This window comes from Paramormyrops kingsleyae, chromosome 2, assembly GCF_048594095.1.
Source record: "Paramormyrops kingsleyae isolate MSU_618 chromosome 2, PKINGS_0.4, whole genome shotgun sequence".
Classification (NCBI taxonomy): domain Eukaryota; kingdom Metazoa; phylum Chordata; class Actinopteri; order Osteoglossiformes; family Mormyridae; genus Paramormyrops; species Paramormyrops kingsleyae.
The window spans coordinates 39,291,176-39,315,522 of NC_132798.1; the positions used below are offsets into that span (position 1 = coordinate 39,291,176).

The window sequence follows — 24,347 nt, forward strand, 5'->3', positions numbered from 1 at the left end:
GTCACTTTGTTAAACACATTGTTAAAGTCACAATGCAGATGTTATGCAGAACTAAAATTCCTTCTCAAAACACTTAACATACATACATTTTTCATTAAGGAATGTGTGACTTAAGTCATAACTGATATTGCAAGAAAAAAGTAAAATGACTAGACTAGCTAATTCTTTCCCTGATTACTTACTGGACATGTAGTATCTGCATAGATTAAAACTACATGAAATTTGAACTACATATTGTACAGCTACTTGCCAGAAGATATGTTTTCATTTGTCAGCTCTATAAAATGTTATTGACACGCTTAATGAATTGCAGCGACAGCAATTATCTGACTGTCAGTGGCACCTTTATAAAATGTCTCCATCTAGTGGTTAGATTTCCCCACACAGTGTCAACTCTAACTGCATATTAGGGATATGATGGAGCCAATGTGATACACATCTCGATGCATTGCCAATAATCCAGTACATTAAAGATACTTATAAAACAACTGCTAATCCATCCATCCATCTTCTTCTGTTTATCCAGGGTTGAGTTGTGGGGGCAGCAGTTTAAGCAGGGATGCCCATACCTCCCTCTCACCAGCCACCTCCTTCAGCTCCACCAGGGGGAATACCAAGGCATTCCCAGGCCAGCTGAGAAATATCATCTCTTCAGCATGTCCTGGGTCTGCCCCGGGGCCTTCCCCCTGGCTGGACATGCCAGAAACACCTCACCAGGGAGCCATCTAGGAGGCATCCTAGATAGATGCCTGAACCACCTCAATTGGCTACTTTCCATGTTGAGGAGCAGTGGCTCTACTATACTGAACTGATCCAACTCTCGATCTCCCGCTCCCTCTTTCCATCACTCGTGAACAAGACCCCAAGATACTTCAACTCCAGCAACTCAACCCCAAACCAGGAGAGGGCAATCCAGCCTTTTCTCTGGGGCCTGTCTAATGCAATATGATACAATTCACCCTTATTACAATGCAGTGTGATTTGACACAATTTGATTCAACGAGATACAATGTGATGCAAAAGAATATGATGCTATGCGATTCATTATGGAACAGATACAGAAACACTTCAGGGAGGGGGAATCAATCTAAATATAAAATTATTGGACAAAAATTATCAGTCACATTTCTAAATAATAAAGGCATAGGGCATCTATAAATAATTATATATTAAATACAGTCAGGTCCATAAATATTGGGACATCGACACAATTCTAATCTTTTTGGCTCTATACACCACCACAATGGATTTGAAATTAAACTAACAAGATGTGCTTTAACTGCAGACTTTCAGCTTTAATTTGAGGGTATTTACATACAAATCAGGTGAACGGTATAGGAATTACAACAGTTCGTATATGTGGCTCCCACATTTTAAGGGACCAAAAGTAATGAGACAATTGGCTGCTCAGCTGTTCCATGGCCAGGTGTGTGTTATTCCCTCATTATATTATTTACAAGGAGCAGATAAAAAGTCTAGAGTTCATTTCAAGTGTGCTATTTGCATTTTGAATCTGTTGCTGTCAACTTTCAATATGAGATCCAAAGAGCTGTCACTATCAGTGAAGCAAGCCATCATTAGGCTGAAAAATAAAAACAAACCCATCAGAGAGATAGCAAAAACATTAGGTGTGGCCAAATCAACAGTTTGGACCATTCTTAAAAAGAAAGACCGCACCGGTGAGCTCAGCAACACCAAAAGACCCGGAAGACCACGGAAAACAACTGTGGTGGATGACCGAAGAATTCTTTCCCTGGTGAAGAAATACCCCTTCAGAACAGTTGGCCAGAACAAGACCACTCTCCAGGAGGTAGGTGTATGTGTGTCAAAGTCAACAATCAAGAGAAGATTTCACCAGAGTGAATACAGAGGGTTCACCACAAGATGTAAACCATTGGTGAGCCTCAAAAACAGGAAGGCCAGATTAGAGTTTGCCAAATAACATCTAAAAAAGCCTTTACAGTTCTGTAACAACATGCTATGGACAGATGAGACAAATATAAACTTGTACCAGAGTGATGGGAAGAGAAGAGTATGGAGAAGGAAAGGAACTGCTCATGATCCAAAACATACCACCTGATCAGTGAAGCATGGTGGTGGTAGTGTCATGGCATGGGCATGTATGGCTGCCAATGGAACTGGTTCCCTTGTATTTACTGATGATGTGACTGCTGATAAAAGCAGCAGGATGAATTCTGAAGTGTTTCGGGCAATCTTATCTGCTCATATTCAGCCAAATGCTTCAGAACTCATTGGATGGCGCTTCACAGTGCAGATGGACAGTGACCAGAAGCATACTGCGAAAGCAACCAAAGAGTTTTTTAAGGCAAATAAGTGGAATGTTATGCAATGGCTAAGTGAATCACCTGACCTGAATCCGATTGAGCATTCACTTGCTGAAGACAAAACCGAAGGGAAAATGCCCCAAGAACAAGCAGAAACTGAAGACAGTTGCAGTAGAGGCCTGGCAGAGCATCACCGGGGATGTAACCCAGTGTCTGGTGATGTCTATGCATTCCAGACTTCAGGCTTGCAACCAAGTATTAAAAAGTGAAAGTTTGATTTATGATTGATTGGTAAAAAGTTTGATTTTACCAACGCAAAGATGGTCGAAGTGATGCATCCCGAGTTCACTCTAAATTGTATCTGACACACAATTTTTATTTTATTTTTATTTTTTTTTTTTAAATCTGGGCAATCTCATTGTGAACTTTGTTGCACCACCGATGCGAATCAGTGAATCTTACAATCCCTACTGATATGGCTGAATTGTTCTCACAATGCAGTTACATGCTCCCTTTGGAGTTCAAAGACCTGAAAGAACTAACCATATGCTCCAGATTACAAAGGCACAAACAGGAGCACCATTGTTTCCTCAGCAAACATTTGATTTTGAGAAAAGCTAAATCTGTTCCTGCAAATGGCATCTGTTTCCTGTGCTTTACTAGTGCCAGGACCTCAGTGGCACTTTCATACAACTGGTCTTACATGCACACACAGGCACACAAACCACTCCATGCCAAATCACTGAAACACAATAATTGGCGAATTATATGGTGTTTATTTACTGTATAATTGCCACTAAGCTAACAGGGACAAACCCTTTAATACTGCAGGGCTGCGCTAATCAGTTTAATTTTGCAAGCTGCTCTGCAGCAGGAATGCGCGTTCACAAACTGTGGCTGGGGGAAGGATTCCAATAAAGTGAGAGTGGTCTCAATAGCACCACACTGCAATGGAGGTCGTCAATTTCCCAAATAAACAGTCATATGCACGGCGTGTGCTCTGCCAGCAATTACAGTGTGTTTATACTGTAAGGACAGAACCCACCTGCTACTGCACATATATAATTTACGCAACACTGTCAACGCCAAGTGAACCTTCCGTTGACTGATACTATAATTCCTTACAAGCATTAGTTTTATTATACAGCAAATCTATCTGCTGTAAGCCATCATTCTGTCATTCCCACACAGCTTCATAAAACATTCTGCATTATACAAGTACAAATTTGAATTTATAAAATCCATTTATTCAGCTGGAGTAATGGGAGTTGTGTGGTAATTCCTGGCATATCAATTGCTAATGAAACTGCATAGAGCTTTGAGGGAGACAAACGCAGATATTTACTGAACCCAGTGGGGTCAAAGAAGTTTGCGGAGAATCTCTACAAGTTAAAAGGTCTGCAGTGACACTGCAACGCACAGGACAGTGAAGCATCAGCTATCTGTCCATGTTTATTAACCACTGAAGTTTTAAGCACATGCTAAACAACAAGAGCATTACATGCTTGGAATAGCTCATTCTCACAATTAACTTGGTCAAGCTAGGGAACTTGTAATCAGTGGGGAAGGCAGCCTCATTTCCTGTGCAGACATGTGTACAACACCCCTGATTATATGACACACCCCACCCGGTCCAGCCAGAGTCTGTCTCTGTGAAACAAATAGCAGACATGCAAAATTACAGGAGATTCCTTTTCACAGTATGACAAGCTAATGGAATTGTGAAATGCTGCAAAAATGTGATAAGCTTCCATGTTTCTTTTACGTATTTGTTGCTCTGTCATCATGCAGTGCACTTTGAAAGCAAAACCCCTTTAGTAGAACACAGTGTCGATGCACAAGAAGGTTTCAAACTTAGCAGACAGACCAATGGAAGCAGTCATACCTCTGTCAATAAGCTGTGACTTCACATTCTCTGCTATCAACATGTGGGCATTAACTGAGACAAGTCTGCTTGGTATGGATGCATTCTATTCACTCTTAAAACAATTCACTATGCAAAATGTAAAAGCGTTGGGAAACCTGCAGAAAAAATCCCTTTACTTATTCTAAAAACTATTTTATGTATCTCAAAATGTTAAATGAACAAAGACACAAGGACAAACCCCCTTTGTTTAAACATACCTCAGCCTCTTTCTGCATGAGGATTTGGTCCTTGTCCATGACATCTTCCTCCACAGCCCTGGAACAGAGGCCTCCAGTAAAGAAAGTATACTACTGATCCCAGCTCAATTCACTGGACAAATATCACGGAGGTTAAGGGATCCACCCCCCCCCCCCTCCCCTTTTATTCCAACTTAAAGAAGGCAAGTTGCAAATGACAGAATTGTGCAAAACATGGAAAGGAAAGAACAGAGGCTTTGCTATAAAGATGCCTATTCCGACACATACTGGGATACTCTGATAATAAGACAGGAGGCGTTTGTTAGAAAGTGCTCACCTGCCTGCCCTCTTCAACCTCTCGGAGCGGAAGTTCTCATAGTGAAGGTCTTGGGTCACCTCCTGGAGGTCTTGCATGTGGGTGCTGGTGCCAAACAGGGAGCAGGTCAATGAGCAAACAGGTGCTGGGTCTCAACTGCAGATGCAGGCTGAGCTAAAACTCTGACCACAGGCAAAAGACAGCACTTCTACACAGTTACATAGAACTGTCCTACATGCTCAACCAGAAAGCAGAGAAAAAGAGAGACAATTTTAAACATAAACAGGGAGTTATTTAATACAGTGTTGCCACTGCATCTCAAAGCAGGTACTCAAGGTCCTGGTAATTACTTAGGAAACAGAAGAAGAAGATAAGAATAATGTGGACTGTCTGGGGAGACCTGAAGACAGATTAAAATTAATTAATTAAACAATTATCTTCAGACCATCTCATCAAACCATATTATTTTCGTTCCACCAGAGGGCAGCATAAAATCACCTCAAATATCAAAGGGCAAGAAGTGGTGAGAGGTACACAGTCCAAAATGCCCAATCCTACTTTTCAAAAACAAAATTACCCATCGTATTAATAAAATAGCACCAGCAGCCTTGTAGAAAGCACACTCCAATGTTATTTATGAAGTCTGATTATAGAAATGATTGGTACACTAATGGAATAATTCCTGACTTGAAATAACTAGAATAATGAAAAATTGAGCTTTTTTGTGAAACATTCTCATCTGACCTACATTTAATGAGCAAGCAAAGAGTCTTGGGGCATCTCCCCGCCTTGGGCATGCATGTCTGCCTGGGGAAGCCGTGTGCCTGGGGGTCAGTTTGGCGACTCACACAAGCATGGTGCGCAGCTTGAGGAAGTCGTTGTGTTCGGGATTCTCCACCTCCACTACCCCCCAGGGATACAGCCGGCCCCGGATCTTCTTCCCCTTCACCTCAATAAGTTGGTTGGATCCGATGACTGCAAATGGAATACTGGCCTTGGAAACAGCAAGATGATCCAGATCACATCACTTGTTAAATCAGTGCTTATTTATTCTAATATATGGCTCTGCAGGTTAGGCTTCTGTGCTTGTAACCAGAAAGCCACTGGTTCAAATCTGAAGGTCGGCAGAGTAATTCCTCCTTTGGATCCTTAAATCAATTATTCTGACTAGGGCTGGATGATAAAATGATTATTATCTCGATATAGAGGCGACACATGCTCGATAAAAGTTAGATACGATTTACAGCTCAACGTGTTGCCAGCAACATGTTTTGCAACACAATGAAATGACGTCACTTTCTCTGTGACAGCTTGTCAGGACTGGCAGTAGAGTAGAAGCGCAAACACAGCTGTGGAAACGGGGGATTTATTGAACAAATTGCATACTGCTGTATTGCATTCTGTAAACAAACCACTCAAAACAACAGGGCTTATTAGGAGAGCAGGTAAGTCCAAAGCAATGCCTTCAATAAGGGTAATCCAGTGAAATCTAAAAGGACAGTTCACAGTTCAATTTAGTCAATGAGAAATCCTGACAGTAATAATCCACAGAGAATTAAGAAACGATAGGAATGCAAGTGGCAGCGTTTTGGCAGCGATGTCTAAAATAACCTGTTCATGTTCTATCTCTTATGAAAGACTTGTGAAATGCAAAGTGCTGTTTGGTAGTGATGGCCAAAACGTTTCATGAAGTATTTGTGATATTTTCTGAGCCCATATGGCTCAGGATGCTTTGAGCCCTTTTTTTAAATAGAGCGCTTAATCTAGAGGGGTCAGAAAATAGAGCAAACTGTTCTGGAAGCGTCTTGTCACCATCATTACTATTTGGCAAGCATTCGTCACATTCTGAGAATGATAAAGAATATTTTATAACTATGACTAACCAACTGGTTTCCTCAATTTTAACTCAGTAGTAAAAATCAGCCTGTAAACTGGAGAGAAATAACGACTTGACATTTATCATGAAGTATCGATATAGACTGATATGAACATTTTTATCCCAATAACATTTTTGGCCATATCGCCCAGCTCTAATTCTGACACTACTTTCTCAATACCACATCACTTTACATCAGAGCTGGGAAATATGGCTATAAATGTTATTATGATTAACATTTTCATATTGGCCAATGTCAATAGTTATCGTGATAAAGTCATTATTTATAAATTGATGAAACCAGATGGCTAATCGTAGTTATAAACAATTCTTTATCTTCAGAACATAACAAACACTTGCCAAACAGTAGTGATGGCCAAAATGACATTTTGGGAACAATTTGCTATATTTTCTGACCCCACTAGATGGAGCTCTGTTCCAAAAAGGGCTCAAAGCAGAAAGGAAACCAAAAGCACCATGCGTACCGAACGGCATTTCACATTTCACAAGTCCTAGATAGAAGATGAGCAGGTTATTTTAGTTATCACTGAAAAAATCTTATTACTGTTGGGATTTCTCAGACTGGATATTATTGTAGATTTTCCTTTTGGATTTCACTGGACTACCCTTATTGAATGGGTTGCTTTGGTCTTGCTTGCTTTCCCGGTGGGCTGCCCTTGACGGTTTTGTCTGTTGTCTGCCAACCTGCCCTATTGTATTCTCTTGGTGTTCAATAGATCCCCCATTTCACGGCTGTGTTTAGGCTTGTGTTCCACTAATGGTCCATAGACAGTGACCTCATTTTGTGAGGCAAGGCGTGTTGCCGCCGTCATATCACGTCTTAAATCATATCAAACTTTTACCGAGCATTTGGCATATTGATATTGAGGGAAATTATATCGTGATAATTATCATTATTGTTTTATCGCCCAGGCCTAGGATAAAAGTTTCCGCTAAATAAGTAAATGGAAATTTATTATGTCTACTTTCTTATATTGCACATTGTATCGCACTGATATTTGTATTATCCTCCGATACACCTCTCTCCTATGTCCCTGTGTCTGTGGCACAAGAATTTCACTGTATTCCCCGAATACCAATAAATCTTAAAATGTGAAGGCAGACGGCTAGGAGGATACTATTACGTTACAAATACTGACAAGCCAGACAAACAAGTCAAAAGAAGGTATTTTTATTGTCATCAACAGCTACATAATGTACGGGTCAGACATTGACAAATTTTTATCTCATTGGTTGTAGTGCAAACAAACAGTAATAAATAGAATACGAATACAAAACATTTGAAGATGACATAATGAGACATGGACATAAGAGAGAAGCAGAGCCTTCTAAAAAATATTCTTCTATAGATGCTGCTATTGATCAACTGACTGCACCCTTGGGTAACGGCATTTACCTTTAACACACGTGTCTGCTCCTTGAACTCCTCATCTTCATCTGAGTCAGCGTCCGGGAGCTGGTAGATACGAATTCCATGCTCTGCGATCTCGTCCAGAATCTGCAAGTTTCAAACAAGAGACAGAAGAGCAATCATTGTGATTGGTGTTAAATCGTTGTGTTAAAACCACTCACAAAAATGCCCCATAAACCCCAAGACAGGAGCTTGCACAGGAAATTATACTCAAACCTAACAGTTCCAGTCCCTCTAAAAAAGTCTCAAAAAGATAACTGGTCAAGTACTAAATAGTGAGGAATTATACTGCTACGTTTTGTAAAAAAATTTAGATTCCTGTTAATTTTAAAAGAAATCTGTGGAGTCAGATATTTCACTTGAATAGGGTAGTGGTATCCAAACTTTTTTCACAGAGCCCCCCTAGGGCAGAAATATGCGCCCTAATCCCCAACCCACCAACACCCCCCCCCCTCCCCTGACACACACAAACACACACACACACACCTGCATTCTAGATATGAATTGTCATATTTTCCATTTCTACTCATTTTAGGTGTTCCTTTGACAAAATATTTTTTAACACTACTAGCAGCTAGAAATTTTTACATGGTTCCTCTAAGTACGTCAGCAATACCTGAGCAACTTTCCCACTGTAAACTTTCATTGCGTTATTAGTCATAACAGTCTTATCTATTCACTACTCGGTATCTATTTTACACATTTTAATTTGTTAGCATCATATGATGTATAGAGGCATGTATTAAATATTAGATTTTAATATTGCTGAAGGTTGCAATTTCAAAACAGACCTGCCCCCGGCTCCCCCCCCCCCCCAAATTCCCAGTGTGGCTCACAGTTTGAATACCTCTGGATTATGGCACTGTGGTGTTTTTCTCTAAATAGACAATACTGATACAAATATACTGAAGAACTGTTTAACCAGGAGGCAGACGACACTGGGACACTGGGATGCGTGAGCATTCGAATCACCATCTGACCGCAGAACTGGGAGGGGCATGCTCCCACTGAAAATAAATCCGGGGAATACCTCACTGGCTCAGATACTTTAAATGAAAGCGCTCACAGTGGGATACATAAGAGGCAGTGAATGGTTAGAATGACTTAGGAACATCAGGGCTGATGTCCAGGACAGCAGACATGAAAGCCGCCTTTCGCCATTCTGTTAGAACCTACAAGCAGCAAAATGCAAACAGGAACTACTTAAAAACAGATGTACCTGGAGGACATACATTTTTAAACATCAAAACAATGTTTGTTTATGAACAGCATACAAAGCATATTGTACAAAAAGGAAACAATGTCCTGCTTTCTTTTTTTACTTTCTACTCTCACTGCATGTAAAATGGGCTGAACTGAATGATGCTTAAACCTTGGAGATTGTTCAGTTTTCCCAGAAGAATCCCTTGTTATGACTAAGGATTGTTTTCTTAGAACAGGCTCAAAGTTAATGCGAGGGGGAGGTGGCAAGGGCTGTAATTATTGTTCAGAGGTACTGAAAATAAACGCAGTGTTCACAGAGCCTCTGAGCGTGACAGCTGGCCTGCAGTAATCCTGATCAGACACGGCCCCAAATCCTGTCCAAGCGAACATCAATGCAGAACCATGCTGAGTCTGGGAATTTGGGGAGTCTTATTCATGAAGGAAAAATAAACAGTTGTTAAGACAATGGGGAGGGAAGAAAGAAAAGCAAACGCATAGTTTACAAACTGGAATACATGCTTGCAATAGGCTGTCGTTATTCAGCAAGCAGCTGAAGATTGTGAAAAGTACTCAGTGCATAATGTGAGTAATGTTGGTGTATTCACGAGCCCCTGGCAAAGGTTCCCTGACTGACCCACTGTCAGGGGTGCCATTAAAAAAGGTGTTGGGGGGGGGGGGGGGGAAGAAATAAGATCCTTCCAAGGGGCCCTGAGTAAGAGAGGCTCTGAATTAATTTGGAACATAATTGGATTGTCTGGGATGGGGACCCAACATAATGTGCTTTCATGGTGCCCAAAATCTCTAGCGGCACCCCTGCCCACCAATAAAACAAATTAAAATGAATGCACAGACATAAATGCACAGACATATGAAAGAGTACCAGAGGTGCCAGTCCACAGAACCTTCCACACACTGTAGGCCTACTAGCTACTATTTTATTGTAACATCAAAATCAAAAGCACATTTAATGCCTTAGATTACAACAGCTATCCAAACAAAGACACTGCTAATTACTAGTACAGCTTACCATTACCTACTACACGTACTAAAGCAAAAAGAGGAACAATACTATGAAGGCATTCAAGGGTACCTTAATTGCAAAAGGAAAGCCACCCTGCTGACCTTCACTGTAATGTGTTTGTTATAGGATGCAAGATACAATCTGGCAACGTGTTCCCTTGTTGGGAGTGAAATAGCTGCCAGCAATCCATTGACAGGCCATAGGGATATAGTGCAGCTTGCAAGACTAACTTGACTGAAGTTTATGGACAAAAAAGGAAAAAAAATAAAGAATATGCCACATTACTGGTAACAAATAACTGACAGAGTAGCAGGAAACAAATACAGTAGTCCCCCCCTTGTATGGTATCATACAGTGGATAGCTGAAAACACAGATAGTGCACAGTCCTTGGAACCCATATATAGTTGTGATTTTTGTGTTCATACACATCGTAATGTTTTATTTATAAATTACACATAGTAAGACATTACCAATATTAGCAAGTGTAATAAAGTACATTGTTCATTATTATTAAACACTGTACAGGATTCTGATTTCAGTTTTAGCCCAATTCCCAAGAGACAACAGAAAAATGAAAAAATAGCATGTATCAAGGGAGGATGGAGCAATAACAAGTTTACTTTTTATACATTTTTATAACAAACACTGTAATAACGCAGCAACGAATGTGAAAACCCTAGAGGTAGACTGGATGAGAATTCTGCTGAGAATTGTGGGTATGGGGACAAAGGGAGATGAGTCATTTACTAGGTGTAACTGGGCTGGTGGATCACCATGTTACAGCCTGTACTCACTTGGCATGCGGTGTGAAACTTATGAACCATTTATTTCTGGAATTTTCCACTTTTTTTGTACAGGATATTGAAACCGCGGAAATGGGGATCCCATTATACTGTATATCAGGGGTTCTTAACCTGAGGGGTAAATCCCCTTTGTAGAACACAACATAATTCCAGGGGGTTGGGAGAATCATGAAAAAGTCATGAAACACTAAGGAAATCATTTGGGCGCTTTTCGGTACTTCCATAAAGTACCAAAAGTATGGCACTTCTTTTGTGTCGGTTTTCCACTGGCGTAAAAACTGGTACCGGCGCCAAATGACATCAGTGATCGCCCCTGACTGACATCATCAGAAAGTGCGGCGCGGTATTTCTTTCGCTGAATTCATACATGTTATTATGATCCTTCACTTTCCTGTAGTCCTGCTTAAGTTTTTTGATCTTCAAGTGGCATTGTTCAGTGTTTCGCGTGTGCCCCATTTCTTTCAAGCGGCTTGCTATTACGGCAAATACTTTTTCATTTCGAGTCCTGCCATCCAAATTCCGCTGGATCTGTTCATCCAACCATATGGCGATTAAAGCCTGTGATTCCTCGTTTGTCCATCCTTCCAATTTACTTTTTTTATATTTTAGTTTCTACTGATTTTTATATCGTTTCTTGCTGTTCGCTGTGTGTTTCAAAAGATGGTGGTTATATTTTGTGCTTCAGCGGCAGGCTATTTGCATAACCAATTGACAGCAAATACGTTTGCAAGTTCCACCCCAAAGTACCAAAGAATCAAAAAAGTACCCCAGCTGGTTTGGCACTTTTGGTACTGGTACTTGACCGGAAGTCAATGGAAAAGCGAAAGTACCGAAAGTACCGTACTTTGTGCGATGGAAAAGTGCCCTTACATGCTAGCTCTTTGGCACCTTAGCAACACCTACTGGACAGGCTATGCCTTCTCATAAATGTTGCCACATTCTTTCTTAGGCATAATAAGGCAGGAGTAGGGCTGGGGAATATAAACATTATAAGAACATAAGAAATTTACAAAGGAGAGGAGGCCAATCGGCCCATCAAGCTCGTTTGAGGAGAACTTAACTAATAGCGCAGAGTTGTTAAAATCTTATCTAGCTCTGATTAAAAGGAACCCAGGGTTTTAGTTTGCACTATACTAACACGGAGACTATTCCATATTCTAACTACACGCTGTGTAAAGAAGTGCTTTCTCAAATCCATTTTAAAATGTTCTCCCGCTAATTTCAACCTATGGCCACGAGTTCTAGTATTTAAACTAATACTGAAGTAGCCATTTGGCTGAACAGCATCCAGACATATTTTATATACCTGGATCATGTCCCCCCCCTTAGTCTCCTTTGCTCTAGGCTGAACAGATTAATCTCAGCTGACCTCTCCTCATACGACATTCCTCTAAGACCAGGAATCATTCTTGTAGCCCTACATTGCACCCTTTCCAAGGCAGCATTTCCTTTTTAAAGTAAAAATTATATGGACTCAGTCATATAAAATTTTAACAAAAAGAAAATGAGAAACTGTCAATAAGGAACAGTCTGATATCACACAATTAGAATAAGCTTTAAAATCACACATCAGCCTATCACATCACCGAAACAAACGTAATTCCATCTGATCATATGGCAGTTTTCTAAGAATACCCTATAGCCAACAAATGTATACCTAGGTTGAAGGAGTTAGCCGAGCATGCCACATACTACTGTTTCATCAACATGGAAGAGAGAAAGCAACAGCCCATGCGGCCACATCATCTTTTAAAAATGGTGATATCATGGATAAACAAGGTAAAAAGATGTCAGTGTTAGGGATGTAACGATACACTCAACTTATACTATTCCATAGGATTCACTATTCCGAGTTCACGATACAATTTTCTTACGATTTTTTCTCACAGAATGAGCTGCAGACAAATTTTTTCAAAAATATTCCTTTATTTATTTTTCTAAATTGTGCAAAACGTCCTCTTCTTAACAGTGCAACTGAAATTGAATAAAATACGGTTTATAAAAAAATCCCAAATCAAAATAAAAAATCTTCAAATAAACGCTTTACATTAACTGCACCTTCATAATGCTTTTATATTGCATTCATAAAACATTCAGTACACCTTCATAATGTATAAAGTATTCAGTGCAATTATTACTAAATACTAGGGATGTAACGATACGCTCAACTCATGATTCGATACGATTCACGATTCAGTTCACAATACGATTTTCTCATGATTTTTTAACAGAATGAGCTGCAGAAAAATTTATAAAAAAATATTCCTTTATCATTTTTTTCTAAACTGTGCAAAAGGTGTCCTCTTCTTAACAGTGCAACTGAAATTGAATAAAATTTAAAAAATCCCAAATCAAAATGCATTGAAAAAATCTTCAAATAAACAGTAACGCTTTACATTAACTGCACCTTCATAATGCTTTTATATCGCATTCATAAAACGTTCAGTATTCAGAAATCATTCATAAACATCATGCATGTATACCTTTACATCCTAACATCCCTTTACAGCTGTAATATACATTAATTACAAACATTATATAATAATAACAAACATTATAATTGTATAATCATGTAATTGTTATTAATGTATATTAAAGCTGTTAAGGGATGTTAGGATGTTAAAGTGTACTTGCATGCTGCTTATAAATGTTCCATGAATGCATTATGAAGGTGCACAGAATGTTCTATAAATGCATAATGAATGCATTATGACGGTGGACTTAATATAAAGCGTTACCAAATAAACTAAGGCTTGCATGTCCAGCTTTTTAGCGTGGTTTGCCCTTTTAATAATCTTCGCTCTGGCGGTGGTGTATTGAGCTCACTGTGGTGCTGGTGGACATGCTGAAGCATGTTCGTTGTGCTACAGTATTTATGTTTTTTACAATGTTTGCACGCAGTTTTTGTCTTGTGTGTGCTTTTTTGTTTGTGATTACCGGAAAGCTAAAATGCTGCCACACTGCCGATTTAAGATCGGGGGTGTGTCCTCAATTTCAAATTCGCTCGCCATCTCGCGTTTGGTCAAAACCAAAAATTAACGTATGACATCGACGTGAATACGCAGTGATATCTGGCGTCGAACTGACAGTGTGAAATCAAATGTAATGTTACACCAGTTTTTCTGTTAAGTAAAGTACCATGAAGAACTCTTTAAGTAGCAATTCATTTTCCACATCAGCCAGTTTAAATCGTCATACATTTACAACAACTTTTAACCGATTCGCGATTCATCGTTACATGCCTAGTCAGTGGTGATGTGGTACTTTGGCAATTAAAATTTTTTGAATCCCAAAAAAAGTTAAGAACCTCTGCTTTGTATAAAAGTATAGTCAAACCTCCCTTATCCGGACCTCCAATATACAGGCACCTCCCTCTACCGGACAGCTCTAGGCACACGCATCTGCAAATTAATCTTACACAGCCAGCAGCTGTGCAAAATCCATGGCTTCAAAAAGGAAGCGTAGTGTAATGTCCTTCCAAAAGCTCAAACTCATTACAGAGATACAACAAGGAAAATCACAGAGTTGTTGCAGACCATTTTGGAGTGGCTAAGTCTACGGTAGGCAAAAAAAAATAAAAATCTAGAAGCATGCAACAAATAGCGCTAATCCTGCATTAGCTAAGAAGCGTTGTATTGTTAGAGATGCACATTCCCAAAAGCTGAATGAAGCTCATTACCTGTGGTAAATATCATGTAGTTTTTATGTGTACACATGTACATTGTACTGCACTGTTCATGCATTTCTAAGTTACGGGCATTTCTTACTTACGGGCACGCCTTGGTCCCATTATGGCCAGATAAGGGAGGTTTGACTGTAATGATGAAATTCTGTGTGACTGGTTGAAATGAAACTGTTTAGATCCTGTTTCCAAAGAGAGTGAATGAGATAATGCATGTCCCATCACTCAGGAACGGTTGGCAACCCCTCAGCTAAAGTGTTTCACTGAAATAGTTTCAACTCGATTCTTTACCCCCTGTTTTTGTCCTACTAGATAATTTTTGTGTTATTTATCGGAATAGCTTTTCTTAGGTTAGTTTCTAACAGGTTCATTTATGTAGGTATGATCTTGTGCTTGCTGCTGGTCAATCACTGGAGACTCTCAGCCTAGCAGCATATGTACCCAAGGAAGCTCCTTCACATCTGTATTACTCATCTACTTCACTTGCACTTGGCTTTGAACACAAGGGTTTGTGAAATAAATAAATGTAAATATCAGTTTCAACAAAATTAGAATGTGAACAAAAATGTATAACACTATGATCGTACTATTTTGAGATATTTTCCATTAAAGCTCAGCAGTTGCCATAAATTATTACAAACTGTCCAGCATACATTCATATTCATCAATGTCCAAACAATAAAAAAAACAGTATAAGAATCTGCAGGAAGCAGAAACCAGGATGAAAACTGTGACTCGACAGCCCTACTGACAGACAAAGTGCTGAGAGTAGCGATGGGCAATGAGCTGGGAGCTCGGGTAGCTCCTCCATCGGCACATTCCTGCAAATGACAGCCAGTCTAGCGCCACCTCCGATAAGGGCCACTCCAGGGAGCAATTTAATTACATGGTTGAACTGCCTGGGCTTCCATGAGTTAATGTGTCCACACAGTGGTTACCACAGCAACCATCAAGTCACAGTGCAAAGGGGTCTGAGGAGAGAATCATAAAAACAGATTCTGCTATGGCAGTTAGCCATAAATCCAAGACCACCCAGCCCACTTCTCATAACTTGGCTTCTGACAGGAAAAAATGCCACATATTAATTAAAAAGGCAGAATCCCAGGCGGGATTTCAGCATAAAAAGTGTTCGCCCTTTGTGTGCCACCTAGATAGGAATTAACTTTTACATGAATAACCCATTTTTCCCCCTGAAACATTTTTAGACTGAGCTGTTAAGTGAAGCCAAATGGAAATCCATATTTATTTTCACCCATGTAATATAAGAGACGTCACACTGAGCTCACACTGTGTGTACAATGCGCAGTGAAAGGGCAATGCATAACAGTAACCCCGACATGGGAAGGAAGCACATGGCACACGGTGGCCTGTGTAAACAGAACAGAGGACAGTCCATTCTAAGGGCTTCTATTACACAACAACCCCCACACCCATTCCTCAGGCCAAACCTTTTTAGCAGATGAAAACCTAATTTACAGTATATGCATCTACTCAAAATGTATATAGTGACATTGTTTCCATGTTAGTTCCATTGCCATTTTTACTTCAAACCCTAAAATAGAACACTTACGTTTTTAATCTATCTACGATACGATCTAATCTAATCTAATCACTAATGTTTAAGAACATTAGGCGCTCAATGGGGTTGAGGTCAGAGCTCTGTGCGGGACAGTGCTTGTTTAGCTCCAGACTGTCTTACAATTGATACATTCTGTGTATATTTTAATACACTGGTCAAACTAGGCTGAACTTCTTTTTGCCTCTGATGCAGGCAGTAACTCAACCTAACTGTATGTCAAATGGTCAAAAGACGAGCTTTGATATTTGATATTCTACTGCTCTTCCTGTACAACACAATTACCATTATGATGAAAAGCTCAAACCGTTAAGACAAGAAAATATACGCTAGCTAGAGGCAGTAATATTGAAATGAAGGTGGCTTAACTACCCTGTTGCCAGGCAATACCGTAATACCTTAGGATCTTTATTTACCAGTGAAATGTTCATCTAGATAACTAGGGCTACATACAACCAACACATTGATTATTTTAAGTCTGGGGACTGGAAAAAAGATAAATACTCTACCTGATAGAAATCTCTATGGGAAAAGATTTATCTCTGAGGAGATTTATCTCTCTTTCTGTGGAGATTTAATCTTATTTTGTTTTTTTGTTTACATTAATATATAACTATATATAATTAAATATAATTTTCTAAAAAGAAAATGCTGCAAAAACAAAATACGTTATATAGGAGGTACTGCATGTCAAAACAGCCGAGCTGAAGGTGGTCTGGGCCTTGCAGATGCCAATATGAAGGGCTGAAACCTTGTAACAGTTTATCATGCAAAGTGGCATTTGAAAAATTAAATAAAGTGTAATCTGTGTTGGATTATTTTAAGGGACCATCATTCTTGGAATGTTAAGATTTCTACCAATGGCTGAAAGTTTAGCAGCACTTTGACTAAGTAGCAGTCACATGGTTTTACCAATGTTTGACTATAGGGGGCAATGTGTGGCTCTGCAGGTTAGGCCTCCGTGCTTCAGATCAGAAGGTCGAATCCCCTCGTCGGCGAATTTAACTGAATTAAACGGAACACTTGAGTAATGCCCTCTAACCCAATTGCTTCATGGAGTGGCTGACACCGTTTTCTCAGTTGTAGGACCATTATGCTAGGACCATCATGCATGTTACTTAATGTAGAATTATCCTGTACGTGTCATGCATGAATTCAGAGTAGGAGATAAAACATGATAACATGACCCTCAATTTCCTCTGCAGCTTGTTATATTAAACAAGCCCACTAAGTTTTATTCCCAGAGTCTTCCTGCTGCTGATAACACAAGCATTAACAAAACACTGAGCCTTCCCAAATTCAGCAAATTTAAGAAGTGCTTAATTGCACTGCTTATGACAAACATAAGGCAGTTCTGGAATTCTCAGTTAGTGGAGAGAATTCCAAAGCTTCTTTCCACCTATTTTCCTGTATCCTGGAATTGCTAAATGCTCTTATTTTTAGTGTTGAATTTGATTAAGTCTACACGAACATTTGTTACAGTCTCTAGTGGGGGTAGTGCATTATCTTCACTCCATTTCTGGTATCTTGTACCAGTCTTTTACACATTGTATACACCTGCAAATATTTGTGTCTTAAAAATGAGGACAAAAGAATGAAGTGGGGAACTACAGAAACGTCAGATTCTATATGGCAACAATGCAAATATGAGTTGCTGGAAGACTTCGGGCATCTTGAGTTAATTCTTAACTATAAACCAATTCTTAATTATAATTCTTAAGCTATGGTTACCCCTTATAGTCACCACAAATTCATGGATACCCAAAACGCAAAATTGTAAACCTTAGCTGTACACCATGTGATGGAATTATTAGCCATGCATTTACTAAATAAATCAATCAGCCAATTTCCTGTTATAACATTGAATCTGTTCATACAAAGCTAAGGGGTAAATTAAGAGTAGAGGTAGAAATGAGCATTCAGCAGCCTGCAGGAATGCCTGACAGATAATGGTTTGTCTGATAAGACTTCAAAGGAACAAGTGAACGGAGCAGAAAAAGAAACAATACATCCCCTTCAATGGAAACAATTACCTAGCAGCTGGGCTTTGGGTTGTAATAAGTAATATTACAGTGGCAGGAAATCCTATTTATGCAGTTTTATTCTTTCTCAGAGCTGCCGTTTATTTGTGTTATGGGGCCCGGTACAGATGGCATCCGCCGCTATGAGAGCTCCTTCAGTAGTGTGAGATGAAAGCACAGTTTTCCAGGACTGGGCCCTGGCTTCTGGACGCAGTACAGTGCTGCAACACTTGTTCCACGCGGAGGAAATGTGTGAGCGGAAGTCTGGGGAACGTGCAGAGGAGCAGACACCTCAGACGGGCATGGCACGCAGGCAGCCAGATAACATCTGGCCAGAGCCTTACTGAGATGTACTCCTCTGCAATGCGGCCCTCTCATCCTGCCTGGCCAGCACTTCACCCCGGCATATCTGACAGAACAGGCTGATTACTCTCCTACAAGCCACATATAGCTGCAACTGGAAGTTTATGGTAAAGCCCAAAATCTCCCTTTCAGCTCATTTTAAAGCTCATTCGACCTTTGTTAGTGACAGTCTAGTTCTAGTTCTGCTTTTAACACATGACTGAAAGGACCAGTACACAGCTGTGAAATCATATCCTAGCCACATCTTCCCACTGCAAGAAATAACTGAGATAACTCAAGTAATTACACTTAGTTTAAAAAAAACACAAACTATGATTTCTCCATGAGTAGAACAGGCTAAACCTCAGAGAAAGAGTGCAAAAGTGAAAGACAAGCCTAACCCTTCTCTTCAGGCGATCTCGTTCCTTCAGTGTCAACGTGTCAGCCTTGGCGATGACGGGCACAATGTTCACTTTGCTGTGGATGGCCTTCATGAATTCTACATCGAGGGGTTTGAGTCTGAAACAAACATGCCATTATCATTGAGCATTTGAGATTAACTCCACACTATTGGTATATGTGAATGTTTTTCCAGACATACAGTATAAGGACAAGAGTATTGGGACACCTGGCCATTACACCCACAGGAACTTTTATAACATCCCATTCTAGATACATAGACAATACAGAGTTGTTCCCCCTTTGCAGCTATAACAGCTGCCCATTCATCCAGAAAAGCATTTGTGATGTCAAGCACTGATGTTGGATGTGAAGGCCTGGCTTAAAATCTCTGTTCTACTTCTTTTCTACCCAAAGGTGTTTGGTGGGGTTGAGGTCAGGGCTCTGTGAGGGCTAGTTATGTTTTTCCCCACACCAAACTCACTGAACATTGTCTTTATGGACCTTACTTTGTGCACTGGGGCGCAATCAAGCTGGAACAGAAAAGGGCCTTCTCCAAACTGTTCCCACCAAGTTGCAAGCATCCAAAATGTCTTGATAGGCTGAAACATTAAGAGTTCCCTTCACTGGAACTAAGGGGTCTAGCCCAACCCCTGAAAAACAACCCTGTACCACTATCCTTTCTCCACCAAGCTCATCCATTTGTCACTCCACAGAACATGTTTCCACTGCTCCAGGGCCCAGTGGCACCATGCTTTATGCCACTCCATTTGACACTTGGCATTGCACTTGGTGATGTGAGGCTTACATGCAGCTGCTCGGTGGAAGCCCATTCCATGAAGCTACTGGCGCACAGTTTTTGTGCGGAGGATAATGCCAGAGGAAGTTTGGAACTCTTCAGTTCAATCAACAGAGCTTTAGTGACTTTAATGCGCTGTGTGCTGCAGCACTTGGCGATCCTGCCCTGTGCCACTTCGTGGATGAGTTTCTGTTGTACCTAAGCACTTCCACTTTACAATAATACCACTCACAGGTGATCCATGGAATATCTAGCAGGGAAGAAACTCCATGAACTGACATATTCACAGTATCATGCTAGGTCTGAAAGAAACACCTAAATTCAGTGATTAAGAGGTGTGTCCTAATACTTTTGTCCATATAGTGCAAGTTTTAAGAGTTCAGAGCACACATAGCATTCTGATGGTCATGTACCCATGGCCAAAGGGTGAAATGAAGTAAAAGCAGCAATGAACACGGTTGTCCACGATGTGTCTCCGGTTCAGGCCGCTCTCATCATGGAGGTAGCGTTCAAACTGGTTGTCAATATATTGGATGATGGTCTTGAAGCTGCAAAGCCAAAGAAATGAAGAATGAAGAAAAGGAATGTCACATGATACTAGCCAACAGCACTATATTATGCAACAGCCAAAACACTTAGTATGGCAGACAGCAGGTTCACTTAGTAGCACAGGTAGATTATTTTTTTTTATTATTGTGTCAGCTTTCCTTACACTGCCTCAGAACCACAGCATTTATCTTGAGAATAACTATTTTGGCCCAACCTCCAGCTTTGGTAATAGCCTCCGCTGATACTTTGTGTTTGGGCATAATTACTGTGATTCAGTACAGGAGACTCCAGCTCAGCCAGGAAGCTGCTCAAAGCCCAGGGAGGCCATGTTATCTAACCATCTTCCCACACACTAATGACTTCCCACAGGCCAATTTGGCGTGGTCAAACTCATTAACAATGCAGGCTACTTCCTTTAGCTGTGAAATCCGCAGTCAACAAACTCACCTGATTCAGATGCGGTTAGAAATAAGAATCCAGTCATGTAAACAAGTATTTTAAGCTGTAAACCTCAAGAAAATTAAATACTTAAAATTAATTGTATTTGAAAAGCTTTGGTTTTTCTGTAGCTCCCTGTTGAAGTGTCATGCTGGCTTGCCGGGTAAGGGCCAGATCATAAACACATGAATCTCAGGACAATCAACAGGAAGCAGAGATTGCTGGACAATGCCCAGCCCACAAACTCCAGCAACCAGAGAGGCAGGAAGCACTATGGCGTGGCAAGGTACAGCGACTCTCAGCAAGAAACACCAAATCAGGAGACTTTCTGTACAGTACACCTTAATGACGAGTGAGCTCAGAAATGTCCAAAACACTGTATAAAAATACACGCTGCCTCTGTAGATAGTGACATCATGACTACAAAAACATCTATTTAAATCAAGATAAGATCTTTATTTGTATTTGTGACAGTATCTCCAAAGACTATGTCCTAGAAGAAATGATCTCCTCAGGAAAAGCCAGCCCTGAAGTAGAAACTGATTAAATTCTCCATGCCTTTATACTGAAGATATAGGTATTTCTAGCAATTTCCTGCCAAGCAAGCAGACCTCAATAAGGTTACTGCTCAGTAAGAGAAAGACCAACAGAGAAAATGACCCTGTCTCAGCCAGTAGGCTGTTAGGGAACAGAATCATTTGTGGTTGAGTTTTTGACCCAAGCTAGATAATTCTTATTCTTCACAGAATGTAGGAAGTGGGCAGCAGAATAAAGTTTACAGAAAGAAGTAGCACATGCAAAGAAATAACCCTGAGAAATACAAGAAAAAACCAAAGAACATGCAAACACCTAACAAGTGGATGTCATGAGTATGTACTGCCCAAGCATTCCAGAATGTTTATTCTCCAGAGCAAGGCCATCATTAGAATCTGGAAAGTATCCTCCTAGTGTGACTGTGAGGCATTGTTTAAAAAACAGGCATCACACTGGAAAAGGTAAGAAGTTTGGCTTAACAATATAATTTGTCTGCCTGTGCCTCTTCTGAACAATCCACAGCAAGAGGTTTTAACAGTGGAAACTACTAAATTTGGGTGACAAACTACAGTAAAATCCAAAATTTAAACCGTATAACCCAAAACACAAAACTACACAACAAGATATACAACAGAAACATTTAGTCCATAAGTCAGTGGGCAGCACTACAGACTCACAGCTTCACTGCTGTGGGTTCAAAATGTTCTTTCCATGTTTCAGAGGGTTTGCTCCCACAGTATACACATTCTAATGAGACTAAAATGAACAGATTACTTCAAATTCTGTGTGTGTACCCAATGAGGGACTACAAGTCTGTGTAGCGTGTCCCCTGCCTTAGATGAAGTTAAAGTTATGGCACAGGTTGTATATAGATCAAATGCCTTAAAAACAAAGTGCTTCTGAAACAATCATTAACCAATCAGTTGCTTCTATAGAAATGAAAATTTTGCGTCACAATTTAGCCTTATTTATGGTAAATGTTAGTTGCAGCATATGGGACATACACTTAGTGAAAAGAAGAACTTTCCAGGTAGCACAAAACGCCTACCAATCCTGGCTGTTGATTGCATCTCCGTACCCAGGCGTATCCACCACTGTCAGGCGAAGCTTCACCCCCCGCTCCTCTATTTCTACGGTGGATGCTTCAATCTGCACAGTTCGCTCAATTTTCTCTGAAGCAACAATAGAATTTACACTGCATGCGCTATGAACACACCTCAGATTAGAGGAAAGAATTTTTGTTTAATGAAGTATTCCGCTGCTTCAGATTGCTTACAGGAGGCAAAACAGAACTATTCCTCAAAGAATATCAAAATCTATGAGTAAAATATAATTAAATAATCTCACTGGAGAGAAATAAGCATAAATGGAGAAAAATTACTGTGAGACACAAAAAACAGACTAAAAACGTACCGAAACAGGGCACTTGGATCATCTTGAGAAATATGACCTTGTTTAATGGAAGTGACCTTACCTGCAGCCCCAGGTATGTAGCGTTCGGGGTAGAGGTCCGTCAGGAACAGACTGTTGATCAGAGTAGACTTCCCCAGACCAGACTCCCCTGTAATGAACATGTTATATTAATGTTTTGGATTAGTTGCCACATAAACCAGTTGGTTCCTAGTGTTTATGTAAAATAATGGGCAACAAACCAAGTTCCCTAGTCTATATTGTCACTGTCGAATGAAAAACTTGCGTCTCCAAAAATCCATTATTGCAGGAGTGTATAAAAATGCATTTTCTAAAACAACATAAAGACACACCTGTCTTTACATAGCTGTCAGTGAATGATTTAATGTTTTAAACGAACATGGATTGTCTCAGCGAGGAAAATGTCAGTATCGATAGGATACAAACTAATCTTGCTTTATATTCACTGTTAACAACAATGTTACATAGCTACCCATCAACACTAAGTTGTTAAATTTAGCGATATAAAACAATCCAAACAGATAACCTCATGAATAGAAATGTTAACTAATACAAGCATAACTAGTTAAACAAATAGCATCTTTTATTTGGTCAATTACATATCAGTAGACAGAGGAGAATGGGCATATTCCATCTATAGTAAAAAATTCACAATTGTCTAAAAGGGAACATATCGTGCAATAACAATATATTACGTTTCAGAGTAGGGGATAATAAAAACAGAATCAACCCATTAGACAAAACTCACCCACAACCATCAATGTGAACTCAAAGCCCTTCTTCACAGACTTCCTGTGGACCTGGTTAGGCAGGTTTGCAAAGCCCACATATCCTGCTGCCTCGGGAAACTAGCAAGATACAATTATTCATCTGAGCATCCTGCAGCCAGTGCTAGGGCCTGCTTCTCTAGATGTAGATCATGACCGTCCACATTTTATTATTTATGTTTTCCATTTATGAAAATATAGCTATATGTCAATGTTCAGCTAAACAGAAGCTGGGTTAATGTCTTGAAATAGTGTTTTAGCATAACTAAAGCTCTGCAGAATATCCCATTTTTTTCCATGATAAATAACTGATCATATTCCATTTCAATAAACATACAGTACCAGTCAAAAGCTGGGTAACACCTTCCCATAAAAAGATTTATTTGTATTACTCTCTACATTTTAGAATAAAACTATAATATTGCTCAAAATAAAAACATCCAAACTATAACAGAAATGGAATTATGCACTAACCAAAAAAGTATTTTAAAATATTAATTTGCTTGGGAGGGAGCAGATCTGTAGGTTGGCATAATGATCCCACCATTGGGTCCTTGAGCAAGGCCTTCAACCCCAATTGCTCCAAGGACTGGCTGACCCTACATTCTCCTCCAAGCCATTTTCATGAACTGTCCTGAAGGTGGCCAGATCATGTGACGTGACACTATCACTCTCCTTTGAAGGCAGCTTGTCGTGTCCAAACTTTTGAATGGTATAGTACCTCTGGAACATTCACAGAAACTTTTTATGTCCCCAAAATTAACAAACT

General features: G+C 39.9%; 1 protein-coding gene across 1 annotated transcript in view; it reads right to left on the minus strand.

Moving 5' to 3' along the window:
* Nucleotides 1–24,347, minus strand: part of zgc:63587 (septin-2) — a 31,464-nt gene that overhangs the window by 3,039 nt on the left and 4,078 nt on the right. The window contains exons 3-11 of the mRNA XM_023837087.2: nucleotides 23,560–23,659; nucleotides 22,855–22,941; nucleotides 22,429–22,552; nucleotides 20,273–20,407; nucleotides 19,063–19,180; nucleotides 7,998–8,099; nucleotides 5,553–5,698; nucleotides 4,726–4,809; nucleotides 4,410–4,467 (exon numbers count right to left, since the gene is read on the minus strand). Coding sequence (XP_023692855.1) covers nucleotides 4,410–4,467; nucleotides 4,726–4,809; nucleotides 5,553–5,698; nucleotides 7,998–8,099; nucleotides 19,063–19,180; nucleotides 20,273–20,407; nucleotides 22,429–22,552; nucleotides 22,855–22,941; nucleotides 23,560–23,659 — 954 coding nt within the window. The remainder of the gene's footprint in view (nucleotides 1–4,409; nucleotides 4,468–4,725; nucleotides 4,810–5,552; nucleotides 5,699–7,997; nucleotides 8,100–19,062; nucleotides 19,181–20,272; nucleotides 20,408–22,428; nucleotides 22,553–22,854; nucleotides 22,942–23,559; nucleotides 23,660–24,347) is intronic.